General features: G+C 59.6%; 5 protein-coding genes across 18 annotated transcripts in view; 2 read left to right on the forward strand and 3 right to left on the reverse strand.

Moving 5' to 3' along the window:
- The window catches only part of vcam1b (vascular cell adhesion molecule 1b), a 3,946-nt gene extending 732 nt beyond the window's left edge, over positions 1–3,214 (reverse strand). Inside the window, exons 1-7 of the mRNA XM_019855777.1 lie at positions 3,034–3,214; positions 1,601–1,900; positions 1,189–1,494; positions 853–1,104; positions 523–786; positions 114–374; positions 7–47 (exon numbers count right to left, since the gene is read on the reverse strand). Of these exons, the coding sequence (XP_019711336.1) occupies positions 7–47; positions 114–374; positions 523–786; positions 853–1,104; positions 1,189–1,494; positions 1,601–1,900; positions 3,034–3,076 (1,467 nt within the window). The 5' untranslated portion in view covers positions 3,077–3,214. The remainder of the gene's footprint in view (positions 1–6; positions 48–113; positions 375–522; positions 787–852; positions 1,105–1,188; positions 1,495–1,600; positions 1,901–3,033) is intronic.
- The window catches only part of cdc14ab (cell division cycle 14Ab), a 13,231-nt gene extending 2,123 nt beyond the window's left edge, over positions 1–11,108 (reverse strand). Inside the window, exons 1-16 of one of the 14 annotated variants that reach the window (XM_019855807.1) lie at positions 10,712–11,107; positions 9,629–9,719; positions 9,477–9,552; positions 8,385–8,477; positions 8,221–8,300; positions 7,869–7,935; positions 7,721–7,783; positions 7,532–7,619; positions 7,204–7,434; positions 7,006–7,144; positions 6,558–6,717; positions 6,405–6,502; positions 6,276–6,314; positions 5,155–5,283; positions 4,512–4,566; positions 3,915–4,481 (exon numbers count right to left, since the gene is read on the reverse strand). In XM_019855807.1, coding sequence (XP_019711366.1) covers positions 4,518–4,566; positions 5,155–5,283; positions 6,276–6,314; positions 6,405–6,502; positions 6,558–6,717; positions 7,006–7,144; positions 7,204–7,434; positions 7,532–7,619; positions 7,721–7,783; positions 7,869–7,935; positions 8,221–8,300; positions 8,385–8,477; positions 9,477–9,552; positions 9,629–9,719; positions 10,712–10,805 — 1,497 coding nt within the window. In that variant the 5' untranslated portion in view covers positions 10,806–11,107 and the 3' untranslated portion in view covers positions 3,915–4,481; positions 4,512–4,517. Of the gene's footprint in view, positions 1–3,239; positions 3,242–3,914; positions 4,567–5,154; positions 5,284–6,275; positions 6,315–6,404; positions 6,718–7,005; positions 7,145–7,203; positions 7,435–7,531; positions 7,620–7,720; positions 7,784–7,868; positions 7,936–8,220; positions 8,301–8,384; positions 8,478–9,476; positions 9,553–9,628; positions 9,720–10,427; positions 10,515–10,711 lie in introns of those variants that run through there. The other 13 variants (XM_019855805.1, XM_019855806.1, XM_019855813.1 and 10 more) reach the window with 13 other exon arrangements.
- Positions 11,109–12,547: 1,439 nt separating this feature from the next.
- Positions 12,548–16,560, reverse strand: rtca (RNA 3'-terminal phosphate cyclase). Its single transcript, XM_019855824.1, has 11 exons — positions 16,346–16,560; positions 16,084–16,184; positions 15,421–15,564; positions 15,225–15,348; positions 15,076–15,134; positions 14,395–14,536; positions 14,191–14,312; positions 13,581–13,639; positions 13,395–13,489; positions 12,970–13,074; positions 12,548–12,724 (listed from the first exon to the last, which is right to left on the reverse strand). The coding sequence occupies exons 1-11, from the start codon at positions 16,505–16,507 to the stop codon at positions 12,620–12,622; spliced, it is 1,218 nt and encodes a 405-aa protein (XP_019711383.1). The 5' UTR covers positions 16,508–16,560; the 3' UTR covers positions 12,548–12,619.
- Positions 16,561–17,688: 1,128 nt separating this feature from the next.
- Positions 17,689–22,266, forward strand: dbt (dihydrolipoamide branched chain transacylase E2). The gene is given in 11 exon segments (XM_019855854.1): positions 17,689–17,798; positions 18,941–19,091; positions 19,186–19,261; positions 19,447–19,628; positions 19,975–20,102; positions 20,180–20,396; positions 20,399–20,568; positions 21,131–21,208; positions 21,296–21,487; positions 21,681–21,752; positions 21,828–22,266. Coding segments are annotated over 11 exon segments (1,479 nt in total). The 5' UTR covers positions 17,689–17,753; the 3' UTR covers positions 21,996–22,266.
- A 109-nt stretch (positions 22,267–22,375) lies between these two features.
- lrrc39 (leucine rich repeat containing 39) overlaps positions 22,376–24,810 on the forward strand; it is a 4,656-nt gene continuing 2,221 nt past the window's right edge. Inside the window, 4 exon segments of the mRNA XM_019855859.1 lie at positions 22,376–22,972; positions 23,626–23,737; positions 24,341–24,497; positions 24,574–24,710. Coding sequence (XP_019711418.1) covers positions 22,860–22,972; positions 23,626–23,737; positions 24,341–24,497; positions 24,574–24,710 — 519 coding nt within the window. The 5' untranslated portion in view covers positions 22,376–22,859.

The raw sequence follows: 24,810 nt of genomic DNA on the forward strand, positions 1-24,810 counted from the left end.
GGCGGCCGGCACCAGGACGGCGGCCGGAGCGGGCGGAGCCTCGGGCTCTGGAAAGGAAAGGCCTTTGTAGAGGTTGCGCAAAACGTGAGCGTCGACGCCGGCGGAAGCGGCACCTGTCACGCTCAGGCGGAACACGCGGACCTGGTGGCCCCAGCGGTTGCTGGCGTTGACCCGGTAGAGGCCCGAGTCGCCCGCCGTCACGTTGACCAATCGGAAGACGCCGTCGGCGGAGCGGCGCCGGGTCCCGTCCGCCGCTTTCTCCAGGGTGACGTCCGGCGGCGGGAAGCCCACGCTGCGGCAGGACACCGTCACGTTCTGACCCGCCCGCACCGCCGCCGACGGCGCCACCGTGACCGTCGTGTTCCTCGGAGGAGCTGCGGCAAACGTTTGCACAAAAAGGGCCGCTTTCCCCACCGCCGTTGATCTGGTCGCGGGTCGCGGCGAGGCGAAAGCAAGCGAGCAACCCGACGAGCGCGGCTCGACTTCCGAGTCGCGATCTCGCCATCCGCCCGCCGTTCTTACCTTCCAACGTGACGTTTCGTGTGACGTGTTCCGTCCCGAAGGCGTTGGTGGCGTCGCACCGGTAGCGGGCGGGGTCTTGAGGGCGCACGGACAGGCTGAAGGTGAGCGAGGGGGTGGAGTCCGACCTCCAGAGCTCCACCCCTTCCCTACTCAGCACCAGGACGGGGGGCGGGGCTCCGTGGGAGCGACAGGTGAAGGTGACGCGCCGGCCCTCCGGAACCTCTCGGCCCGGACTCACCGACATGGAGGTGTTGCTGGGCGGAGCTGGAGGGGGCACAAACGCGCAGGGTCACGCCCGCCGCCGACCCGCGACGCGCAAGAGGGCCTCACCGTTGACGCGCACGCGGACGGCCTCGCTGTGTCGGCCCTCGCGGTTGCGGGCCTCGCATCGGAACTCCCCCGCCTGCGCGGCCAGCGCCAGCTCCTCTCCGTGACCTTTGACCTGCGCCGACCCGCCACCCTCGGGCCTGAAGGTCCACGTGAGGACCGGCGCCGGGTTGCCGGATGCGGAACACCTCAGAACCAGGACGGACCCCGACATCACCGCGCCGGGGTCCGACAGCGCCGTCACCACTGGAGCGACTGACGGCAATCGCATCGTTCATCGTCATCATCGTTGCCTTGACGCGCCGCGCCGCCGTCGCGCGCGATCACGGCCGCACTTACAGGTCACGTGGAGGCGGGCGACGGTCTGCCGGGTGCGCTCCTCGGGGGGCAGGTCGCGCAGGTCGAGGGTGGCCCTGCAAGTCAGGTTCTCCCCCGACGGCCCCCCGCGAGGGGTGAAGGTGTACGCCGCTCGGACGGCGCCGGCCCCGGCTTCTCCCGCCACGCTGCGGACCACCTGGCCTCCCCTCAGCCAATCAAGAGTCAGCACCTCGGCGGGGTAAAGGTCACGCACCTCGCACGTCAGCGTGGACTCCTCCCCCGCGCGGACGGGCCGCTCACCTCGGATCTCGGGGTCCGACGGGAAGGCTGCGCCGCAACGGGGGCGATGACGTCACCGCGAGGCGCTCATCACACGCTCGCTTACACGATTTACCAAACGGGCGCGTGTTCGCGTGCGCACGTGTCAGCTGACCGTAAAGTCTGATGTGCGTTTTGGCGTATTTGCGTTGCTCCCCGCAGGTGACTTGACACAGCAGCGGGCCTTCGTGCTCCATCTCCACGGGGTCAAAGGTGAGCACCGACAGGCGGTCCCGCGTCCGGACGCCGGCGTTCAGCGGCCGGTCGCCGAGCGGCGTCCACGAGATGACGGGCGCCACGGGGCAGTCGCCGACGGAGCACACGAGCCGCTGACGCTCGCCCAGCTTGAAGAGCGGCCCGCCGGGAGAAAGGTCCACCCGCAGAGCCGCCGCGCACCGCCGCCACATCAGCGCACCTGCGCCGCCGCCGCCGCCGCCGCAGCACACAACACAGCACAGCACAGCACAGCGGGGCATACGGTCAAGCATCTGCGCCTTTCTTTGGGCTTTCCCGGCCTCTTGTAGAAGGCCACCAATCAAGCGGCTTCAATCGCAAGCGCCACCAAAGGAGCGCGATGGTCAGCGACCTTCCGACAGTCAAGACGCGTTCTCCGCCGCCAAGCTCATCGGGCGCCTTCTCAAGCGGCGGTCGGTCACGCACGGATGGCCGCTCAAGGCAACATTCTGCCAACGGGTTCTGTCCCTGCGGCGGATGAAAAAAAGCGAGCAAAGTCCGTCCGGAAGTCGCCGCGAACAAAAGGTCGGGAGGCCGTCGACCGGCCAAGTCGAAGTGCTTTGCGAGCGGCAAAAACAAGTGCAACTCATCCAATCTTCTCAACGTTTCTTGATAAGAGGACACAACACGGCCGTTTTTTAGGAAGGTTGGCAAGATTGCTCGGCGCTAAGCGATGTCGAGCATCGGCATGTCGGCGGGAGTCGAGTCGTGACGTGGAATTTCTTGAGCACCGCAAATGTCAGGATGACCCTGTGCCCGACGACAACAACCAAACCTTCGGCCTCTTTGTTTTTTTTTCTGAAAATGAGCTGCGCGTTGTCATCGCCGATCTTCCTCGTCACGGCAGGATTTGAAAATGAAAAGCACCGGCAGCGCGGCTTTGCCTTGCACTCGCTCGGATTCACCGCCGGATGAGCCTTACAGGTAAACGCAAGAGATAAAAGACCGCAACGAGAGGGCCAAGGAAGGTCCGTGCGCGGGGCCCCACTAATACGAAGCTTGCATGTCAAGTAGGGTGCCCACCCCCCCAACCCCCGCGAGCTTGAGACCCCTGCGCTCAACGCTGAATCGGGAGGCTTCGATGAATCGTTTCAGCCCGAGAGTCGACGAGCGCATACGCGACGAGGGAGTCTTTTCGGCCGATCCGGTATCTGCCGTCCTCGTCAGCACACTCGCTCGTTTACGGGCGAGCGGGCGGGCGGTCGGCAATGAGCGAACGATCGCGCCCACTCCCGACAGCGATGTCGGCAGCGGACGTGAGCTCGAACCCCGAAGCTCAGAGTCCCGACTTGGCGTCCATTGGAAAAGGCTCACCTGAGAGAAAGAGGCAGACAAGAGGAAGCCCGCGGCGCGCCATCGCGCTGAAGGTCGGAGGAGGCGAGCGGGAGTCCGAGCGGGGCGTCCGCCTTCGCGCGTGTGAGCGAGCGGCTCGTTTTTCAGCGAGAGCCGCCGAGCCCGACCGGAGCCGGGGAAGGAGCGCGCCCCCTGCTGCCGGCCGTCGGGAAGCGCGCGCCCGCCACTCCTCTTGATTGACTCAACGCGCGACCGAGGCTCATCCGCGTTCACGTGACTGGAGGACGCGGTCGACGTTGAGGAGGGACTCGTCGATGACGGCTCTCAACTCAGCTCCGGTCCGGGCGACTTGAGCGCGGACGGGACGGGACACTGCGGGCGCGTTCGCAAGCTCGCTCGGACGCCCGCGTGCGCGTCGGGAGAGGCGGAGCGCGCGGGCCGCGCGTCCCTTTTCCGAACGCAAGCGGCGGCTCGCGCGTCGACGCGGACTGGCTGACGCGCCGCGTCCCCCGGAGCGGTTCGCCCGGAAACCTTCCGCGGCGCGACCACGCGGGCCCGTTTGACCACGGCTCCGCGACTCAGGCTCGGCGCGCTCGTTGCTTTGAAGCAATCGGCCCACCGAGCGGCCAAGAGACTGTTGAGATCTCCGCGCGGTTCGTTCCAGGTCGCAAACGTTTGCCCGTGACGCGAAAAGCCACAAAAACTGTCGGCAAATGAACTTTTGCAACCTTGAACGCGCATTGCGCTCCCTTCGCCGACGGAGGTCAAGTGACTTTGCGATGACGATGACCGTCACCTGCAGATCCCAAATGGATCAAGCAACTCGATGGAGCGCGGTCAAGCGGTGAAAGTGACGTCATCCATTTCCCGTTGATCACATGAGTGTCAGAACACAAAACACGTCAACAAAAATAATTTATTTCCTTCAAGAAAATAAATCTCAGTATATTCCAGACATCAACAAGCAGCTTCCCTTCAAAATAAAAGCCCAGGCTGTTCTCCTTTTGGAGAAACGCTTCCACACTTCATTATGGCACTGCGTTACCACAAACAAACTTCAAACTTGAGAATGTAAAATTGTGAGCGGGACTGTGACCCTAATTTTCCCGCAACAAACAACATGGAAGAGGTAGAAGATTGGCGCCATGCTGGTTGGTCACGGAGCCACACACCAACAGTCAATTCATCAAAGTAACTCGGTTAAAAACTAAAAAAAAACATTCAAATCAAACTTGACTTCAAATCGGTCTTTCCCCTTAGGCTAACGGCTGGCGCTAGGCTAACAGGAGAGCATTGCGCGCGCACGCACGGACCGGCGCGTCACCTGCTCACAGGTCAAAGGTCGGTGGCTCATTGGGCTCTGCCATTGTGACGTCATCGCAAAAATGACGACGCCGAAAAGGGATTCCTTGCTCCCTGAGCTGATCCCGACATCCCCATGATGTCAGCTTTCTTCTTTTGCCGCCGCGCGTGACCTCGGAGGTCATGGAATGCGCGCGGTGCCTTCAGGGCCCGTGGGACCTTCTAGAAGTCGACGCAGTTCGACTGAAGCGACTGGAAACAAAAAACAAAGACAAATCAGCGCTGCTCAGTCGCTTGTCGCTAACAAGATCAACGTGTCATGTGACGCGCGCTGCCGGTTCCTCCTGGTTGATGATATCATCGCACTTATCAAAGTGTGTGCGCAGGGATCCACACACACGCACGCACACGCAGACAGACAGACACTAAGGGAGGCAAACAGCGGGTTGGCACAGCAAAGCAAGCGGCACGAAGGGGGCGGGGCCAGCAGACTTACAGGAAACACGCGCACACACACAGACAGACACTAAGGGAGGCAAACGAGCGGGTTGGCACAGCAAAGCAAGTGGCACGAAGGGGGCGGGGCCAGCAGACTTACAGGAACGGAGAGGCTCAGGTGGCGTCCCGGCATCAACGAGCTCGCGGAAGCACGCGGGGCCACCAAAGGAGGGGGCGCGCGCGCGCCGTACACGTCGCCAAGCGAGCCGGCCAATCGGGAGCTGGCGTACACGCACGGACACGCGTCAAGGGGCGGAAGGTGACCGGTCACGTGACGGGAGCGGCCGACGAGACGCCCGAGACGAGCGAGGGGCGAACGAAGGAGCGAGAGAAGCGTCTGACCTCAAGCCGCTCGCCGATGACGACGCACTGCGACCGATCCTCTTGGCTGCGGCCGAAGCGGAGGCCGCCGGCGACTTCGACGACTTCAGCGGGGAGGAGGCGGAGCCGCCGTCGGCGCCCGCCCACAGTCTGATGACGACACGCCGTTGGGAACATTTGTCACCGTTCTGTTTGTCGGGGATGGGCGAGTATCGAGAGCGGGTATCGGTGCGAGGCCGTCAGTCCGTCGGTGAGCTTTGCTCAGGATGGCGGGGCAGCCCGGTCCATCCCTCGTCGGCGGCAGCCAAACGGCGCCCGGAACCGACTTGGCGGTACAACGTGACACGCGGACAAGCGGCCAAATTCAGAAGAAATTCAAACCGGGGCGGCGCTGGCTCCCACCGGCCGCGTTGACGCCGAGCGCCACGGCCTGCGCGTGGGTCTGTTGTTTTCACGAGTCTTTTGGCTGCACGCGTGCTTGCGCAAATGACATTGAGGACGCCGACGAGGGTCCGGAGCGGGCCCGTCCGCGCGGGCCGGCCTGAAAGACCGACGAAAAGTCGGCAATGCCGACTTGTGCTTCTTTCGAGGTCCGGGGCTCTCACCGCGTACTCTTAGTATGTTTGATCTTGACGCCATTTTATTTATTTATCTTTTTCTTATGTTGAGTAGGTTAAGAAAAATGGGCCGAGACAAAACGCTGAGTTGTGATCCATTTTTCTGTCGGATGACTTCCAAGTCTTCCGCTTAAGAGTTAAGAGTTGAAACGCTCCAACTTACTTGGAGCAAAGACTAAAAACTGCGGGAGTTGTCCGTTTTACTTTGCACTTCCGTTCATACGCGGCAAATGCATCTGGAATGCGAGCGAGTTTGTGTTTGATTTTGAACAGCACCATGCACAGCGACCCTTTTACTCCCTTTTGTCAGAAATAATCCAAAGGTTTTCTTTGAAAATGGTCGGACGTTTGTTTCATCCTCAAAAGTGCCGGTGGTATCGGTTGCTTGGTATCGGCAAGTATGCATACGGGTATCGGATTGAGAAAAAAGTGCAACTGAACATTCCTACTTGTCACATTTGTAAGATTAGCTTTGTCACGGTCGTGTTCGTCGCACGTCTGCGTCGTATCTTGGCGCACGCTGACCTGATCGGCCGTGTCGGAGTCCCGCCGCGCCGCTCCGCCCTGCGAGGCAAAGCGGCGCATCCGGCCGTCACTCACGGGTCGCGTGGCTTTGACTGACGGGCGGGGGCGAGGGGGCGGGGCTGGAAATACCTGACAGCCGCAGAGGCGGCGGACCGGAGGGGTCGGCGACCTTTTAGGGCTCGCAGTTTGTCTCCCTGAGTCGGAGGCGACCGCTCGCTCGCGTCGTCCTGCGGCGAAAAAAAAGTTTGGCGGCGTGCAAACGATGTTGACGTGCACGTTTACCTCGCGCAGGCGGTCCTCGCCGAGCGAAGGTCGAGCGGCGCCGTTCAAGGCGAGGCCCTGCACGCGGGACATCAGTTGGCCGACGCGGTCGTCGTCCTCTGCGGCCTTTGACCCCTGCGAGCGCTGATGGTCTCCTAGCAACCAAAGCCACGCCTGCTTCCTGCCCACAAACACAAGCCTTCCAAAAACACGTCCATACTCCGGGGGAGAAGAGAACGGACCCCGCTCCCAATTGCCGCGGTTGTCCATTTGTCACGTGGCAAAATGGACTATTTGCGGTGCTGTTTGTTGTGGTCGTCATCCACGTCAGGTTTTGTTTTGGGAGACGCACGCCTCCAACTGTCATCCACGGCGAGCACTTGTTATTGACGGCCCCCCACCCCCGTTTTGTCCACGCGGTCGGTCAGGCCGAGAACGCGAGCGGGCGGCGGGCGCGCGGCGCTCTCACTCTTCCAGGAAGTGCTGCTGAGGTCCGATGACGGAGCCCGGCCTGCAGATGCGGATCCAGGCGACGGCTTCGGCGGCGCTGAAGCGGTAGTGCTTGATCAGGTAGCAGCCGATCAACGTGCCCGTCCTGCCCAGGCCGGCTGCGGGCGACGCCAGAGCGTGAGAGCGAGCGGGCGGGGGACGAAGCGGGGGAGCTCACCTTTGCAGTGCACGGCCAGGGCGCCGGGCGTGGCGTCGCACAGAGCCAGGAAGCGCCGCGTGATGGCCTCGCCGGGCGTGCTGCCGTCCAGGAAGAACAGGTCCCAGTGGCGGAAGCCGCCGTCGGTGAAGCGGGCCGCCTCGTAGATTTTCTTGTTCAGACGCACCACCGCCACCACGCCGCGCTGCCGGAAGTACGGGAAGTACGACTCGGGCGCGTGCAGCGGGTAACCTGCGGGCGGCGCGCACGTCACGCCAGATATGGACAAAATCCACCTGACATCCCCGGCGGGCGGGTCAAAAACCACAAGAAATGCTGCGCCGCCCACCGTTCTCCATTTTGCTTTTGGGATGCGGTCCACTGAAGGCCAAAAGTTTCCCCGGGACGATCCAGTTCAGGTCGCCGTTCTCCACACGCTGAGCAAACAGGACGCCGACGAGGACGAGGTGAGGTGAGGTGAGGTGAGGGGCGGCTCGGCCTCAACGTCGCGGCGCAGCGCGGGGCGCCCGCCTCCTACCTCGTAATGTTCGTACTCATCCACGTCGAAAGACTCAAAGTCGAAGAAGCCGTGTTGGAGAGCCTAAAGGGGGCGCGCAAAAAAACAAAAGAAAACATGGAGGCGGCGGCGGCGGCTCGCGTGCGACTCGCGCCGTCATGAGACCCACCTTGCGGATGCCCAGCAGACAGTCCAGGACACTCAGGTTGAAGGTGCACTTCCCAAAGGACGCGTCCCTGCGCACACGACACGGAGGCGCCGGCATCAGGCGGCTTTCCGGCAAAAGCCGACAAGAAGACGCCAAAACAACGCGAACAACAATTTCCATTTGTCTGTGAAGGCACCAGCAGCTGGGCGGGGCCTCACCAAAGCCATCAGCTGCTTAACCCTCAATTTAGCTCACCGACACACACGGCCTTCATCCCTCTCAATGCGCGCACACACACCATGCGCACACATTGCGTGTGCGCATGCGCGTGTAATTCAGGGTTTGTGTGGAGCAGTTTGCTTTTTGTGTGGACCTGAAGGGCAGGTAGGAGTGGTTGGATCCCGACACCAAAGCTCTGTAAGCCTCTTCCGGCGTTTTCTTCAAGTAGATCACCTGACGTGGCCGCAATCAAGATCAGGGTCAAGGTCAAGGTCAAGGTCACGGCTAAGCCCGGCCATCGGCGCCCAAGGGTCTCACCGCATACGCGCCGATGAGCACGGCCGCGTTGGAGCGCTTCCTCTGGTCGAAGCTGCTGTAGTGCACGATTCGTTTCCGGCTCAGCGTGAACGACTGCGCACGCAAAGCAAAGCAAAGCAGATGCGGCGCGCTTGAGCGAGGCATACGAGCAGCACGGCGGCTTTTGCGAACAATGGCAAAAGTGAGCGCACGACGCCGGCCGGTTGACGTGATCCCAAAAGACGACGGAGGGAAGGAATCCCTCCCAAATCTGCTTTTTTTTCTCCTTTCTTCTTTTTGACCTTCCACAAAAAGACGTCGATCCCAAATTTCAAAACGACAACAATTCGTCGATTAAACGTCGGCGACTCAATGATCAACTTTTTGAATCATGGATTCAAGACCTCGTTGAACATCAAAAACTCCAAACGCTCCGCGAAGGAAATCTTGCCCCGTTTCTGTCGTCCTGCGCCAAAGCAGACCGATGAGCTTTGTGTTTTTTGTTGTTCTTCCTGTTGAAATAAGACGTTCGCATCGGCTCTGACTTTGGGCAACACGTTTGTTCCCGTTTTCTGATGGATTCCGACGGCTGGGAAAAATTCGAGGCGCTTGAATCGGTCGTGAAAGTAGCGGGTCTTCTTCTTCTTTGAATATGGTGAGCCATGTTTGAAGGTGACGCAGCCTCACAAGCGTACCGGTGGAAACCAGTCGTTGGGGGCATCAGTCAGTCGCCGGCTACAAAATCACTCGCTCTCCTCAGTCTTGTTTCTCGGTTTGAGCTTTCGGGAAGGTCAAAGTGGCCGCGGCGCCGGTCGCTTTCCCCCAAAAGCCGCCCTTCTCTGCTTCTTGGTCCCAAACGGGCGCTTTTGGTGAAACCGACCCGCGTCGTACCGCTGATCGCTCCAGAACGGAACGGGCTCGCCACAAACTTTTTTGATCGGGTGAACAAAGAGTATGTGAGTGATGATAAAACTTTTTTGTTTTTTTGGCTGCCACGTGGCCCGGGCGGGCCTCGCAGGCAGGCGCGACGCGCATACTTGCGCACGTGACAGAGCGCGACGGCCCGCAGGCGGCCGGTGGACATTCCGATGGAGGGCGGCGGCGGCGACTCACCTTGAGCTTCTTGTTGAGCTTGCAGCAGTATCGGTACAACATGGCCAAGTTGAGAGGGCCAAAGTCTGCGTAGAAACTGGCCAGACACGCGACAGGAAACGAGTGAGCGCGGTGCCGGCCGGCGAGCCGCGGGCCGGGGGGCCGCCACTTACTTCTCGTAGACAAACTCGTCGTCCGTGCAGAAGTAGTGCGTGTTGGCCGTGCTTTTGGGTTTGCTTCGTAGCGTGGCGAAATACAGACGCTCTGGCACACAAGACAAGACACGAGCGTCGGGGAGCGGGAATCGTTGGCGCTCGGCGAGGCGCGCGCGCGCACATCCGACACACTTCCACTTGCCAACCTGAACCGGGTGACGAGGGAGTCGGGAATGAGCGAACGCGAGAGCAATTCAGCTTGAGGAAACACCAGATAGAAACTGGAGCGGTTACTATGGCGATGAACCGAGAGGCCTAACGCAGGGGAGCCAAAGGCGCGCGCGCGCTCGCTCGCCCCCTCATCCGGCTCCGCGTCGATGCAGCGGCCGGACTCCACCCGAGCTTGGCCGCTCATCTCTACGGGGAGAAGTCAGCCTGCGGCGGAAAGACATTTGGCCCACTTCTACATCGGCAAACTTGTCACGAGGCCGAGAGCGGGAACGGACACGGACCGCAAAATCGAGCGCTAGGGATCGGGGCTCAGCGCCTTCTTGGCCATGACGCGACGTATCTGTCCATCCGCCCTCGCCGGTCAGCGCCACTCCAACACACTTGAACGCCTCCCCTTGGCGCAGGATGTCTCATCCTCATCTCTGACCCTGGAGCCTGACCCGCGCCACCCCCTTCAGACTAGGGGGCAGGCTTTCAGATTTGGCGGCGCCAACCCAACCCACTCGGTCGGTTCGGGATTATAATAGCCGTGAATATTTTGGGAATGTCCTTGTCATTACTGGTGCCAAAAAGAGTGCTTACTTACGGCATCTTGGGCTACACGCGGACTAGTCTCCGGCCCACTTGAGATCAAAGTGGGCCCCTGAACGCAAACCAGTTGGCCACCCCTGCCTGGCCTAAGCAATCGAGCAACCTGATCATCTGCTTTCGCGGGAGACTTTCGACTCTAATTGCTCACATTTCGTTGAACGCGGCAACATGTTCACTCGACTACTTGGCGAGTCGGCATTTCCGTCTGAGTGACGAGCTTTTGAAATTCTCGTGGAAGTTTCCATTGTCGTTATGTTAATACTTCTTACTATTATTTACCTTTGATAAACTCCGCGGCTCCCGGCGGTTCGGCGTCGGCCTCCGTCAAGCCGAACAGGGCGGACAAAACCGGGCTGCGGGCGGTGTGGGTCATGTGGCTCCGTCTAACTGCTGGACGCTCAACTTGCCGACCGGGAGGCTAACAGCGAAGCGAGCTGCTAGCCGTCAACAAGTTGTCAACTTTGTCCTCATCTTCCCATCGCGCCGCGGCCGCGCACGCGCGTCGCTCGGGGAAACTTTTGGACGCTTTTCGGGGGAACGGTGCGAGTTTTTCAGCCGTTCGCCATCGAATCGTCGCGCATTAGCCACTTAGCACGTTAGCTGGGATTACCGACGGCGGCGGTCCGAAAGCGAGACGGAGCGGCAAGTCCCTTCCAAGACTCGTTACCACGGCGACCGGCGCTCCGTGCCGATTGCGGCCAATCAGCGCGCGGTGCGAACCGTGGTGCCTTCAAGATACCCGGGAAAACCGAAAACTCGTCACCTCCAAAAAGTACGGCCAAGGAAAAACAAGTCAAGGGCGACGACGCCTCCCGCACTTTGGAAATACGCGCGCTAGTCTTGACTGGAAACGTTCTGTTACCTTCGCATCAAATTCCGAAGTTAGTTAACACGTCTCAGTCACAGTAGCGGGTTGACGGAACCGAGTTGGAGTCGCAAGTGCCTCCGCTGCACAATATTATATCGCTGTTGTACCTTTGCGCACGTCTTTTATTTTCCCCTTGCATAGTTTTCTTACGAGCATGAAAAGTGAGCGAGCGAGCGAGCGAGCGACTGGTTCTCGTCGTCGGCCGTTCGTTTGTCATTACTCGACTCCTCCCGTAACATTCGGAGCTCCCCGCGTGCTTTTTCGACAACAAACTCGATGATTCTTTCCAAGTGGTCGCGCCGAGTGTCAACAACCGTGAGATCGTGACGTCACCACCCTGCGGTTTTGGGCGAAGGCGCCGAGTCGGCGATGTGACGTCACCGTTTTTTGCAGTTTGTGTCACAGCGGTGACGCGGCACTCACCCGCGACCAGAGAGATCCACACGCAGTTCGCGCTCGGTCCCGCGGGGCCCGAAGGCGAATGAGGCCGGAGGAGCCGCCGGGCGTCCCGGTCCATCCTGCTGCCGGTCGGAGGACTGAGCGGGCAATTTGTGGGGTGTCATGTGTCCCGCCCGGCTCTCGAGTTTCAGCGGCAGGTGTGAGTTTCCGTCGGGCTCGGCTCGTTCCCATGGCGATCGGCGCCTCCGTCGGGTCAAGCGCTCAATCGACACGTGATGTCACAGAGAGGAGGCGGCCCTCCACATGCGGCAAGCGGTCGACTTGACAACATCTGGTTCGGGACAGACTGCGCCCGCGGCAAAGAAAATGCATCCAGTTAAATTGGGTTTTGGATCGCGCCAACGGACAAGAGCGGTTTTCTGACGGGCCGGGAGCCGCCCGGCCAAGCGAAGCCCACGTTGGGCAAACGTGCGACCTCCGAGGACGGAACTCGGGTGCCTCGACTTAAGACGGAAGAGAGGCGCCGTTCGCAAGGAGCGATATCGAACGGACGGCTGCGCTCCGGCAGGGACGGGGGCGAGTGGCTTCGTCGCATTGAAACGCGGCGGACGCATGTCGCGGCGGCATTTGCGGCACGGGAAGCGGGAACCGCGGCGACAAGAGGCGGGGGCCGAAGGGCTCGCGGCGTCAGTGGCGGCTTCGCCAAGCGACGGGTGGTCACGGTCAAAGCAGAAAAAGCCATGAAGGAGCGAGCCGTCTCCATGTTCGCCGGTCTCACCGAGAGCAGCTCAAGTGCTCTCTTCCTCATCGCCTGGCAGTCAGCTGGTCAAACAACAATCAAGACAGCATGACACTTGATCCATTTATTGAGGACTCATTTGGTGAAGTCTACATATTCGTATGGGCGGCACACGAAGGGGTCACGCGGAGGTGTCAAGGTTCGGGTTGGGGACGCCGGAGCCGAGACATTGGATGATGTGCGTGACGTTCGGCGTGTCCACACATTTGGTTATTGTGAACTTTGCCTGGAAAAACAAGACGTTTGGAGTTGCTCTGATGTTACGCAAACCTCAAGCCAACAACAAGAAAGAAAGAACAATTGCAAGTGGGAACCCTCAGGCAGAAATTCCGTTCTCGGTCGCCCGCTGACATTTGTGACCGATTCCTTGCGAGTTGCATTCAATCGACGGCGGCGGCGGCGTCGGCGTCGGCCCGCGACCGGCTGAAAATCCGGCTGGAAAAAGGGCCGACCTCGGCCGGCCGCTCTCACCCGAGTCATCCGCTGGGCCACGTGGATGGCGGTCTGCGTGTGGCAGGTGACGGCGCCCGTCCGGATCCGAGACGTCCCCTTGGCCAGCGCCATGAAGACGATGAGCTGAAGGAGAGAGAGCGCACCGCGCACGCGCGTCAACGCGCGCCGGCCGTCGCCGCTCATCTCGGAGCGCCCGCGGGTTATCATTTATTTTGGGGCTCGGGGCGGAGCCGGCCTTTGCCTTTCCTCATCGGGTTTGCCCGACGAGCGGCCTTTTCCGAAGCCTCTCCGGTTCGATTTCTCACCATGATGGAAATGAGCTTTGCCACGATCGGCCGACCGCTCTGCCCGGCTTGAATACGGAAGACGGCTTTGGTCCGACCGGTAGCGTCGTCGCGTTTTGACCCTCGGGTTAGCAAGCGTGACGGCGGCCGCCCGCTCACCTGGTCCTGCAGGAATTCGTCCACGCAGCCGCCGTGGCGAAGGTTTCTTAGCAGCATCTCCGCGGCCTCCGTGCCCGTTCTGTCAGCGTGCGCACCTGAAAGACGCACACGCGCCGGCGCAGTCAGGGAGACGCCTCGGGAATGTCGAGCGCCTTCTCCCGGCGGGGCGGTGGCGGCGCTCGTCACCTTTCTTGCCCAAAGCGGAGCCGGCAAACAAACATCCGGTGGACGACTCCGCCACGATTCTGAAAACAATCACGTGAAATGTTTCGACGCCTCTTCATTGAGTGCACGTCTGCTTCGCTGACCCGCGCCAACCTCCGACAAACGAACGAACGTCGCGGCCGGTTGGACACGGGCGCGCTTTGCGGATTGTTTGCAAGAGGTGATAAAAGGCGAAAGGCTGGCAAAAGGTGCCGGTCAAGTTTTGGCCCGGTTGCGACATCGCCGGGAGGCCGCTTTCCACGCGGTCACGCCGCTCGGGAAAAACACGACTTCGGCCACCACCCTCGCGGAAACGGGAACGAAGGCCTTGCGTTTATTTGGGGAGAAATTCTGAGCAGACTTTGGCTGCGCTCGGCACTTTTGGGAAGCGTTCGCTCACACGAAAAAGGCAAACGTGCCGCCTCAAAAAGCTGGGACGGGCTCACACTTCACGGTGGCCACGTAACAACGGCTGGGTCAGACGGCACGTCCAATAGGCCGGCCCCCCGCGGCGTGGCCACTTCAGAGCGCAAAAGCGAGAGCGACGGCCGCTCTCCAAAGTCCGTGGGGACGTTTGCGATGTGTCGCTTACATGATTCCGCTTGCGTTTCCGCAGGCCGCCTCCTTCTCCTGCACCGCTTGAATGTTGACGTGGAGCTCCTTGACTTCTCGCCGGATGGCGCGCACGGCAGCCGCCGCCATGTCTTTGGCCAGCTGGATGACAAAATGGCGCGGCCCCGTCACGCCAACGCATAGGCAAGCGGCAAAAGCCCCGCGCCGGCGCCGGCGGGTTTACCTTGAAGGGCAGGACTGCGGCGACGTACGCCCGGCCGTGAATTTTGGCGATGGCTCCTCTCTCCAACAAAGTGACCGCCCGCAACTCTTTGACCGCGGGCACCGTTGCGGTCACCTCCCCGCCGCCCTTCGGGTAAAAGCCTCTGGCACACGCGCGCGCACCACATCAACGGAAATGACGCAGCAAAAGCGGTGCGGACTTTGCCGGGCAAAGGTCTCGTGCCGTCTGAACGTTTGTGGCGGCGAGACCAACTTTTCCAAATTCCTTTTTCAAGCAGACGCCCGCTTGGCTCACGTTCACGTCGTGCCGCTCGCGACGGGCGACGACAATGGCGGAAAGCCGATCGCTCGCCAGTCACGGAACACTCGGCGGAGTCGAGACAAAGAGGCGGTGAGCGCGCGGGAAGTCCTGCTTGTTTGCAGCCCGCTTCGCGCGGGACCAAGAAGCCGCGTGCGGGCATTCTCAAATTCCGGAGAACGGCAATGCGATGGGAGCGAAGCCTATTTACGCAGTCGACGCTATCGAGTCTCTGGACTGGTTGGAAAACAGAAGCCGCCCTGGGCAAATCAACCCGCAAACACCTTCAATCAAAGACATCCGGGTGGCACGAGACCTCCGACAAAAGTGCTGCAATGGAGAGCGGGGGAGAGCACGGCGACGAACGGGCGGGTTCTCAATCACCTCATTTGGATGTCACAGTCAAAGAGGACTCCAAACTTCTCCACGATGGGCTTGAAGACCTGGAGATGAAGCGAGACCGTCTTGGATGTTCAAGTCTGCGTCCGTGGCGCCGCGACACCGTTGATGATGATGATGATGAAGATGCCTACCTGGAGGGTATAATCGATTTGCGGCGCCATGTCCGCATTGGTTCCTCCTCTGAGGCACAAGATGGAGGGGGCGTCGCCATAGAGAGCGCACGGGAGCGCCACCTGCAGTAAAAGACACACGCTCCTGACACGCACGCACGCAGAGTAATGAGTACACAGTGACGCGTGTTAGCATGTTCCGAGTGTAGCTGATCACCCTGCCGTGTGCGTGTCCGCTGTGTAATTTCCAGCTCGAATCTTTCCCGGGGTCAGGCTGACGTCCGTGGAGCCGATGGCGCCGCCCTGCAAGACGCCGGCGCACATGTCGGAAACCAGCTGAAGGCCGCTCAGGTGCTGGGGCCTGCGCGCAACGACAACACCACACGATGTACGACGCGCGCGCACACCAAACCCACGGGCAACTTCCAAACGGACGCTACACAAGCACACGTTCGCAGCATCGAACGCACGCGACTTGTTGCGCCATTTCAAGGCTCTATGGTCACTTCATTAGGGACACCAGTGCCCCCTTTTGCCTGATGTCAGAGAGAGAAAATTCCGGAAAAAAACATGAACGAGCCGCATTGGTGTGTTGGTGGCAGTTCAGAGGGTCCAGGCCTCAGCTGTACCAGCCCTCTTTTGTATTGATCTGAACCCACTGCAGTGGATCCGACTGCCCGGAACAAATTGCTCGTGCGTTGCCACCTTTTGGGCCAGTCAAGACGACTGATTCTGACGAGACTGCTGCCCCCAGACGCAGTGAAACCGCTCGAAGCCCCTAACGGCCGAGTCCCTTTGTCTTTTTTGGAGTCGAACCCCCCCTGTGGTCGTTTGTGCGTTGTTGTGTTTGTGTTATTGACTGATGTTGATATTTGTCAACCTGAGTCCCGGGGTGCTCCTGCCTGCTCGGACTTTGGTGATCGTGACGGACGAGCCGCCGATGCAGCTGAGCGCCGCCGCCACTCTCAAGATTTGGCCGCCCTGCGAGGAAGCGACAGCAAAAGGCAACGAGGCAAATGGGGAGAGAAACAAGAGGAAGCAGACAAGACAGCACAGCACAGGACAGGACAGGACAGGAGGCCGCCGGTAAGTCACGAGCCAACACACGGCTGCTCACTTGCTCGCGGTCGCGACTGACTCACGCCCTCCATGAAACTGCCGTCGAGCTCCACCGCTGGCGACTCCATCTTCGCTCCGACTTGAAGTTCTGCTTGCTTGTTTTTCGTTGTCTCAACTTTCCCAGAGCGTTGGCGGAATCGGCGCTTTCTGGTTCGCAGCCGCTGCCGCCGCTTCTTCGTTGACATTTCTCGGCGGCGGGCAAAGCTTATGGCTCGTTACCGCCGCCAACTGGCAAGGAGAAGGACACCCCCGCCCCCAATGTTAAAAAAAACAAACAAAACTACTTGGAGTTCAGGACAAGGAGTGAGCGAACACGCGGTGTTCCATTTTCAAGACACCCCCGTCCCTCTCCCAAACCTGCCTTTGGATATTGTACACATGTCACATGTTTTCCATCTATCTCGTTTAAGAAGAATGTGTTGTGTTGTAGTAGTTTGCCGTTTTATGTGAACTGTTCTTTTGATGGCGGCGGCTCTTGTTGTCTGGTTGAGAGGGAAGAAATGACATCCGCGCTGGATGTTGTACAGACAGAGCATTTGACAATAAAGTTGCACTTGACTTGATTTACAGCGCGAGGAATTCAAGACATGGGGAAAGCCAAAAATCTTTTTTTTTTTTTTTGCCCAAGTTCAATCCATCAGGTCAAACATTGTCACAAAGCAGCAAAATGATACGACACTGCGAGACCAAAGATTAAATCAAGATGAGCTGAGTTGAGTAATGACAAAGCACCGCGGTCCAGTATGCTTTTCCTGTGATTTGTGACTCGCAAACTATGAACTATTGGCGTGCAAATTAATATTTGGAAAGTCGGGTGATTTTTTTTTTTTTTTTCCTGCCTTTGGATATTGTACACATGTCACATGTTTTCCATCCATCTCGTTTAAGAAGAATGTGTTGTGTTGTAGTAGTTTGCCGTTTTATGTGAACTGTTCTTTTGATGGCGGCGGCTCTTGTTGTCTGGTTGAGAGGGAAGAAATGACATCCGCGCTGGATGTTGTACAGACAGAGCATTTGACAATAAAGTTGCACTTGACTTGATTTACAGCGCGAGGAATTCAAGACATGGGGAAAGCCAAAAATCTTTTTTTTTTTTTTTGCCCAAGTTCAATCCATCAGGTCAAACATTGTCACAAAGCAGCAAAATGATACGACACTGCGAGACCAAAGATTAAATCAAGATGAGCTGCGTTGAGTAATGACAAAGCACCGCGGTCCAGTATGCTTTTCCTGTGATTTGTGACTCGCAAACTATGAACTATTGGCGTGCAAATTAATATTTGGAAAGTCGGGTGATTTTTTTTTTTTTTTTTAAATTACTGTCACGTCATCGTGTGGCTACTTTGCATGGACTGGCACGCGCTCGTGTGACGTCACCAGAACCCGATTGGCCGCTTGCGGGGCGTGCGTCTGTGACGTCGGCCAAGCAAGATGGCGGCGATCGCAAGAGGTTCTTCCGCGCTGTTCAGAAGATTGGTGAGAACGACGACGATGACGACAGAAACGGCTTCGGACGTCGAACGGTTTCTCCGACGAGCGCGCGAAGCTTTGGCGCCGTGACGTCACGCGCTTCGCGCTATTTGCCGGATCGACGCTCACGCTTGCAGGCTCGTCCCCTCGAAGCATACGGTCGCTAGCCTAGCCTAGCCTCGCCTCGCCTCCCGGGAAGGTGAACGAGGCGATAAATGCACAATGCACCTTTGCGTCAGCGGCAGTATGACAACCGTCTCAAAGTCGTTGATGGATCGAAACGCGCGAGGTGACTTGATGTCGAGCTCATTGAAGATGCGCGATGAATTTGCGAGGTAAATGGAACACACTTTTGGAGTTTCATGGAAACGGCAAGCGACTTCCTTGGCAACGTCGCTCCTTGAAACTCTTCGCTGACGCTTGTCTTGCCGATAGGAAGCAAGGTGGGAATTTTGCTGTCGCGGTTTTTCCTTGACGGGGACGCGCATTGAGGAAGCCGTTCCGAAGGCACTCGCCAGGGGCCGATCGGCATTTTGGCTGCGAGCGGGAGCGCCGGCAGACGTGCGGAACGCTTGGCGTTGTTCCGCCCAAAAATGCCCCCGCGAAGACGGGAGGACACGCCGCGCTTGTTAGCTGCAGGTGCAACTTTGGCTTTCATACCAGTAGCGTTTGATTTGAAAGTAAGCTTTAACCAGACATCTTTTTCCAGTCATTTTATTTTTTGTCTACATGAGCCCACCTTTTCTTTCTTTCTGTGGTAGTTTGGTGAAAGACGTCACTGAGTATTTCAGGTCGTTGAAGCCCGCTGAAGCCTGTTCCGCAGGCTCGTTCAAATGTCAAAGAAAACCGTTGCCGCCCCTTCGGACAGCGGGAGGGAACTCCGGTTCCTCGAGAGCCGTAGCCTGCCTCTTTCCGATCTCTCGCGCTCTCTCTACTCCAACACACCTGATTCACAAGCTCCGTCGAGGCCTGAAAGGATCATGAACGAAGGAATCGGGCGTGTTGGAGGAGGGAAGGATTTAAAACGGGCAGGATACGGCTCTCGCCCAACCGGAGGTATCTTGCCTTTGCTCCGGACTCGTTTGAAAAGTGGAGGGCAGCTGCTTTTTCATGGAGTTAACACGTGTGCGCCTTGTTTTTCCCGTCAGCTGATTCAGCAGTACCGCCGGCGATGTCTACGTGTCCAGGAGGCGCGCGGCCTGACCTCTGGCTTACTTCCCACCCCCACGTTGGACAGGAAGTTGGAGGTGCGCAGCGGAAGCCTCCAGACGTTGGGCCGCGGTCTGCGCGCGTCTGCAGGTTGGACGCCTTTTGGGATGTCGCAGATGATGACGATGATGATGATGATGATGCCGCCGGTGATGTCATTGACGGCGTTTGTGTCGCGGCGCAGCGCATCGCGGGGCCGTCGTCCAGTTCAAACTGTCGGACATCGGCGAGGGAATCATGGAGGTGACGGTGAAGGAGTGGTAAGTCGAAGAGCGCCCGGCGAGCCGTCTTCGCTCGGTCCCTCATCGCCGTTGTGCAATTTTCCCATCGGTAGAAGATCCCTTTGTGGGGAACGAGCAAAGGATTTTGAAAACTCCATCTGGAGTCCAATCGAGCGCGCGGGGAGGCCCTCTGGCCCGTAAGCCGCCTTTGTGTGCGCGCGCAGGTACGTGAAGGAGGGGGACAAAGTCTCTCAGTTTGACAGCATCTGCGAGGTCCAAAGCGACAAGGCGTCCGTCACCATCACCAGCCGCTACGATGGCGTCATCACCAAACTTTACTATGACGCCGACGACGTCGCCTTGGTGGGGAAACCGTTGGTGGACATCGAGACCGAGTCCGCTTCGGGTGCGTGCGAATGGGACCCGACGCGACGCGCCGCGCCGGCTCTGCCACTCGTATATACAACAAGAAAGCAAGAAATCAGTCACAAAGCACCAAACGGTCAAGCTCGGATCATCATTTGGGTCGTCAAATGGCAAAGAATAATACGAGTGAGTTTGAGGCGGGCTCGAAAGATGCCCAGCGGCGGGGCTTGCCCAATGACATCGGCAAACGAGTCGACCTCGACCGCACTATCGGGACCTTCTCGTCATCGACAAACACGACGCAGTGGTGGAACGGCGCGGCGCGTTCGTTGGCGCGCGTGCGTTTGTCACTCACCCCGCCTGACACGCTCGTTGCGCCCGCGCAGACGTGATCCAGGAAGAAGACGTGGTGGAGACGCCGGCCATGGCCCGAGAAGAACACACCCACCAGGAAATCAAAGGCCTCAAGACGCAGGCCACGCCCGCCGTCCGACGGCTCGCCATGGAGAACAACGTCAGCGCCTTCGCGACCGAGCTCGTTTCCCGCGTTGCGGTCGCGCTGCTTGAACGCGGCTTGCACTTTGGCCTCAGATCAAGCTGAGCGAGGTGGTGGGCTCGGGAAAAGACGGCCGCATCCTGAAGGAAGACATCCTCGACTTCCTGGCCAGGCAGACGGGAGCCATCTTGCCTCCCAGTCCCTTCCAGGAGAGGCAGACTCCGCCCCCGGACCCCCCCCTCGCCGCCGCCGCAGAGTCCGTCCCCCGGCGGCCCGCCGTCAGCGCGGCCCGGCTGAGCGTCTCTTTCGCCCCGCAGGCTTCCACAAGGCCATGGCGAAGAGCATGACGGCGGCGCTCGCCATCCCTCACTTGGGATTGTGCGACCAAGTGGACCTCAGCCGGCTGGTGGCGCTCCGGGCCGAGCTGAAGGCCGACGCCCGGGGTCACGGGGTCAACCTCAGCTACATGCCCTTCTTCATTAAGGTTGGCTCCGTTTGGTCCGACGGGGGCTCTTGACGTTTGCGTCCCGCGCGCTGACGCTTGGCGAGTTAGCGTGACGGCAATCGTTGCCCAAAAGCAGCTTGAGCGGACATTCGGGGCTGCCCGAGCCGGGTCCTCGAGAGCCCCTTTCCGGCCTCTCCCTCCTGCAACGCGCCCGACTCATCGGCGGGCTTCAGAGAAGCCCGGTCGTGATCGTTCGGCGTGTCGGAGAAGCGAGACGTCTGAAACGGGCTCTCGCGAGGACTGGATTTGGGCACCCGGCTGGATCCGGGTCCGCGAGCAGGAGCGGCCCCTCCTGCATCTCCGACAGCCCGTCATTGGGAGCAAGCCTCTCTTTGGCTGGCTGAGAGAGAGAGAGAGCGATTGTTTGGCTTTGGGCTTTGGGCGAGCCCCAGACGGACGATGGCGTCAATGAACTGAATTGCGATGTCGCCCACGGGCACCTTTGGACAAACGAGTCGGTGTCGGCTTTGCTTCGTTTGAAAGGCGCCGGTCGGGCAGACGCGCTTTTGCACCCGCTAACGCCACGCTCTCATTGGCTCAGGCCGCCTCCCTCTGCCTCGCCCGCTTTCCCATCCTCAACGCCTCATTGGACCAGTCCTGTCAGAACATCACGTACAAGGTGAGGCGCGCGGGCCGGCGGCGGCGCGATGCGACGCGACGCCGCGTCACAACCTTGTCAGCGTGTGGTGCGTCGCCGCCTCGCCAGGTATCTCACAACATCGGCGTCGCCATGGACACGGCCCTCGGTCTGCTGGTTCCCACCGTCAAGAACGTGCAGCTGCTCAGCATTCTGGAAGTGGCGCGGGAACTCAACCGGCTTCAGGAGCTCGGCGCCGCCGGCCAGCTGGGAACGGCGGACCTGAGCGGAGGAACCTTCAGCTTGTCCAACATCGGATCGGTGAGTCGGCCCGTCGGACGCCTTATCCGGCCGGCTCCTCCCAACGTTGAGCGGCAGCGGCTTGGGTTTAGCTGCCTTCGTATCAGGAGAGCGACTGGGGGGGCGGGGGGCTGTTTTCAAGTCATCATTTGCTGAGGGAAAACATTTTCCAGGCGTAACGAGCTTGAGTCAAGCTGGCGCGTGTTTTCCGCAGATCGGAGGGACGTACGCCAAGCCGGTCATCCTTCCTCCGGAGGTCGCCATCGGGGCGCTGGGCAAAATCCAGGTGGGCGCATCAACATCGGCTTCCCGTAGGCTTAGCCGGGCGTACTGAGCCGCTTCCTGCGCCCCTCGTGCCCAGGTGCTGCCGCGCTTCGACGCGTCCGGTCACGTGATCCGCGCTCACGTCATGAACGTCAGCTGGTCGGCCGACCACCGCGTCATCGACGGGGCCACCATGTGTCGCTTCTCCAACATGTGGCGAGACTTCCTGCAGAATCCCTCCGGCATGTTGCTGCACCTCAAGTGAAGCCCCGCCTCCCCCGACCGCCACCGTCGTCCCGACCCGGCGGAGACTCCGCCTCCCCGGCAGACGGAAACCAAGCGGCGCCTGAACGGAGAGGATGCCCTCGACCGCTCCCGGGCGATTGACGGCGTCCCTTTGAGAAGGCTGTCGATCGATGGCGTGACGTGAATTTGTGTGGCGCGTTTGTCATTACGCTCTGTTACTGCCTTAGCTCGTCTCGGGACAAGCTGGAGTTCTTATGTTCAAATAGGAACAAATAAATGGTTACAAATCATCTCCGCCTGGACTTTGCATCAAAGTTGATGTGCAAAAAAAAAAAAAATACAAGCACTGGTCATGTTTATATGTGAGCCCTAGCGCCATCTGCTGGAACACCGCCACAGCTGTGAGGTTTGTTTTTAATTTTTTTTTTTTTTTTTTACTTGGGGGTGGGAGAGGTCAAGTGACCTCGCTTGCAGCTAAATTTAACCCCGCTTCCGTCCAGCTTCAAGAGCACAAACGAGGTGAGCCACATCGCAAAGCAGAACATTTGCTCCCGCTGCCTTTTGGAAATCCGACACAACTCGGACCTCTTCGCTCAGAGGAGCGCACCGCTCTACCGGACTAACACCTCGAACCACAAGTGCGACTAAGCTAGTTCACGCTCACGTCCGCGTAGCAATGTGTGTTGTGCCACGCTAAGCTAACGCTAACTTGCATGTGCCAATATAGACCACCGCACGTTGCCGCGGTAAGCTGAAGCTAAGCGCCACATCGCGACGTATAACGCCGAAGGCTGCTCGGCTAAAGCGAAGTACGACGCGGCCCCGCCGCCGAGCAACTTGTGACGGCTGCGGGCGGGCTCCCGGGCGTGACGCGCCGCGACACATGGCGCTCGCTTTGGCCAACGGCTCGGTCAGCTCCATGAAGATGTTGTGGGAAGCCAAGATCCAGCAGATCCAGCAGCATCGGGGGAAACAGAGAAGGAAGCCGCACGACAGGTGAGACTCTTCCCTCCGCTTTGTGCCCTCGGAGGCTGAACTCGGCTCGCGCGCGTTTGGCGATGTCGCCCTTTGGTGCGGCCAGCCTGGATTTGCTCACTCGTGCGGTGACGTGACGCTCGTCAGTCGACGCGGGCGCCGGGATTGACTCGTGACCAGTCCGGGGCGTAGTCCGCCTTTGGCGCAAAGTCAGCCGGAAGCCCACAGGTTGGCTCACACCTCGGCACAATGTCGACTCGAGATTATCGAGCGTTCCGTGAAGGCAGCTTGGACCCGGAGAAAAGCCACACAGGCACGGGGAGAACATGCAGACTCCACAAAGGAAGGCCGGGACACGGAATCGAACCCATGACCAGACGGACGAGCAAACCAATCGACACCGTCCCACCCAAATCTGATTATCCCCCCGCCACCCCAAAAAAAAGATGGTTGCAAAGAATTTGGTGACATTTGTAAATGGGGGTTCGCGCTTGTGACAGCGTTTCGGCCTCGCCGGCCCTGACGATGCGACGTCGGCATGTCGGCTTGAGCGGCGGACAGTTGAGTCGGGCGCGTGAAAATATTCGTGGCGATCGGTCAGTTTTCTACCACTAAAATGCGTGACACGCACATGAGGCGTTTTTGACCGTGCCGTCCGTGTGTGCGCGCCGCAGGCCGGTTGCGGCGGGCGTCTGGGAAGAGCGCCACGTGCTGACTCGCCTGCGAGAAAAAGTCAAGAGCCAAGACGGCCGCCTGCTTCTGTGCCTGGAGCGCGAGGAGTGGAAGGTGAAGCCGGTCGCCGTCGCGTCGCCGTCGCACCGCTACGACGCATCAACAACAGCGGTAGCAAGTCACCAAGTACAAGTACTTAGTTACTGTACTCGGGTAGGGCTTTCGGGTACCTTTTTCTACTATTGGGCGCTTGCTCCCCCCCTCCCGACCCCCCAAACGCATCCACCGAGAGGCAACAGCATGTCATCAAGCGCGGCCGAGATGTTGAGCGACGGACATCTTTGAAGGCGGAACGTGGCCATTAACGGCGGTCGTCCTGCAGATTGGGGGAAGCAAGACATTCCCCGTGGCCGGTCTTTCTGTTGCCGATCCGTCGCGTCGGGCTCAACAGCGGCAGCTCGCGGCCTTCCAAAATTCTCTGTCCCATGCCAGACAAGTGAGGGGAAGTCGCGTCTTGGCTAAGAGAGCGTCCTCAGCTTTTGGAGCACGCCGCGTCGGCGCACAAGGGCCTGCGCTCACCGGACAGTCAAAACTGTGGCACCCCGCAGAGTTTGGACTTTTTGACTCGGTGCATGCAAAGCAGATGAAAAGTTGTGTTTTACCCCGCGCACAAATATCACCCCCCGTGAACCTTTGACTTTGCGACACGCCCTCCAGGCGCTGCCGGGCTGCCTGCTGCGGCTGAGTCACGTCCACGAGTGGCACATCCACCGGACCGGACTGCAAAAGATCCCCGGCTTCATCGGCTCCTTCGCCAATCTCCTGGTCCTGGACTTGTCGCGCAACGCGGTGGCCGAGATCCCCAAAGAAATCGGTTCGACCGTCAAAAGTGAACGCGTTGATCGGAAAACGAGGTTTTCGAGTGACTGCAATACGTGGCAATGTCGCAGGCGGCCTGACGCAACTCCGAGAACTCGTGCTCAGCTACAACAGAATCCGCTCGGTTCCGAAGGAGCTCGGAGACTGCCGCGGCCTGGAGAGGCTGGAGCTGGCCGTCAACCGCGACCTGGACCGCCTGCCGGACGAGGTAAAGCCGCCTCGCGAGGCCGCTCGACGTGAGCCCAAGCTTTTCCAATTCAAACCGAGCGTGCGTGAGGTCAAACAGTGAAAGCCCCGCCCATCGCTGG

Source organism: Hippocampus comes, unplaced genomic scaffold (assembly GCF_001891065.2).
Source record: "Hippocampus comes isolate QL1 unplaced genomic scaffold, H_comes_QL1_v1.1 scaffold463, whole genome shotgun sequence".
Lineage (NCBI taxonomy): Eukaryota > Metazoa > Chordata > Actinopteri > Syngnathiformes > Syngnathidae > Hippocampus > Hippocampus comes.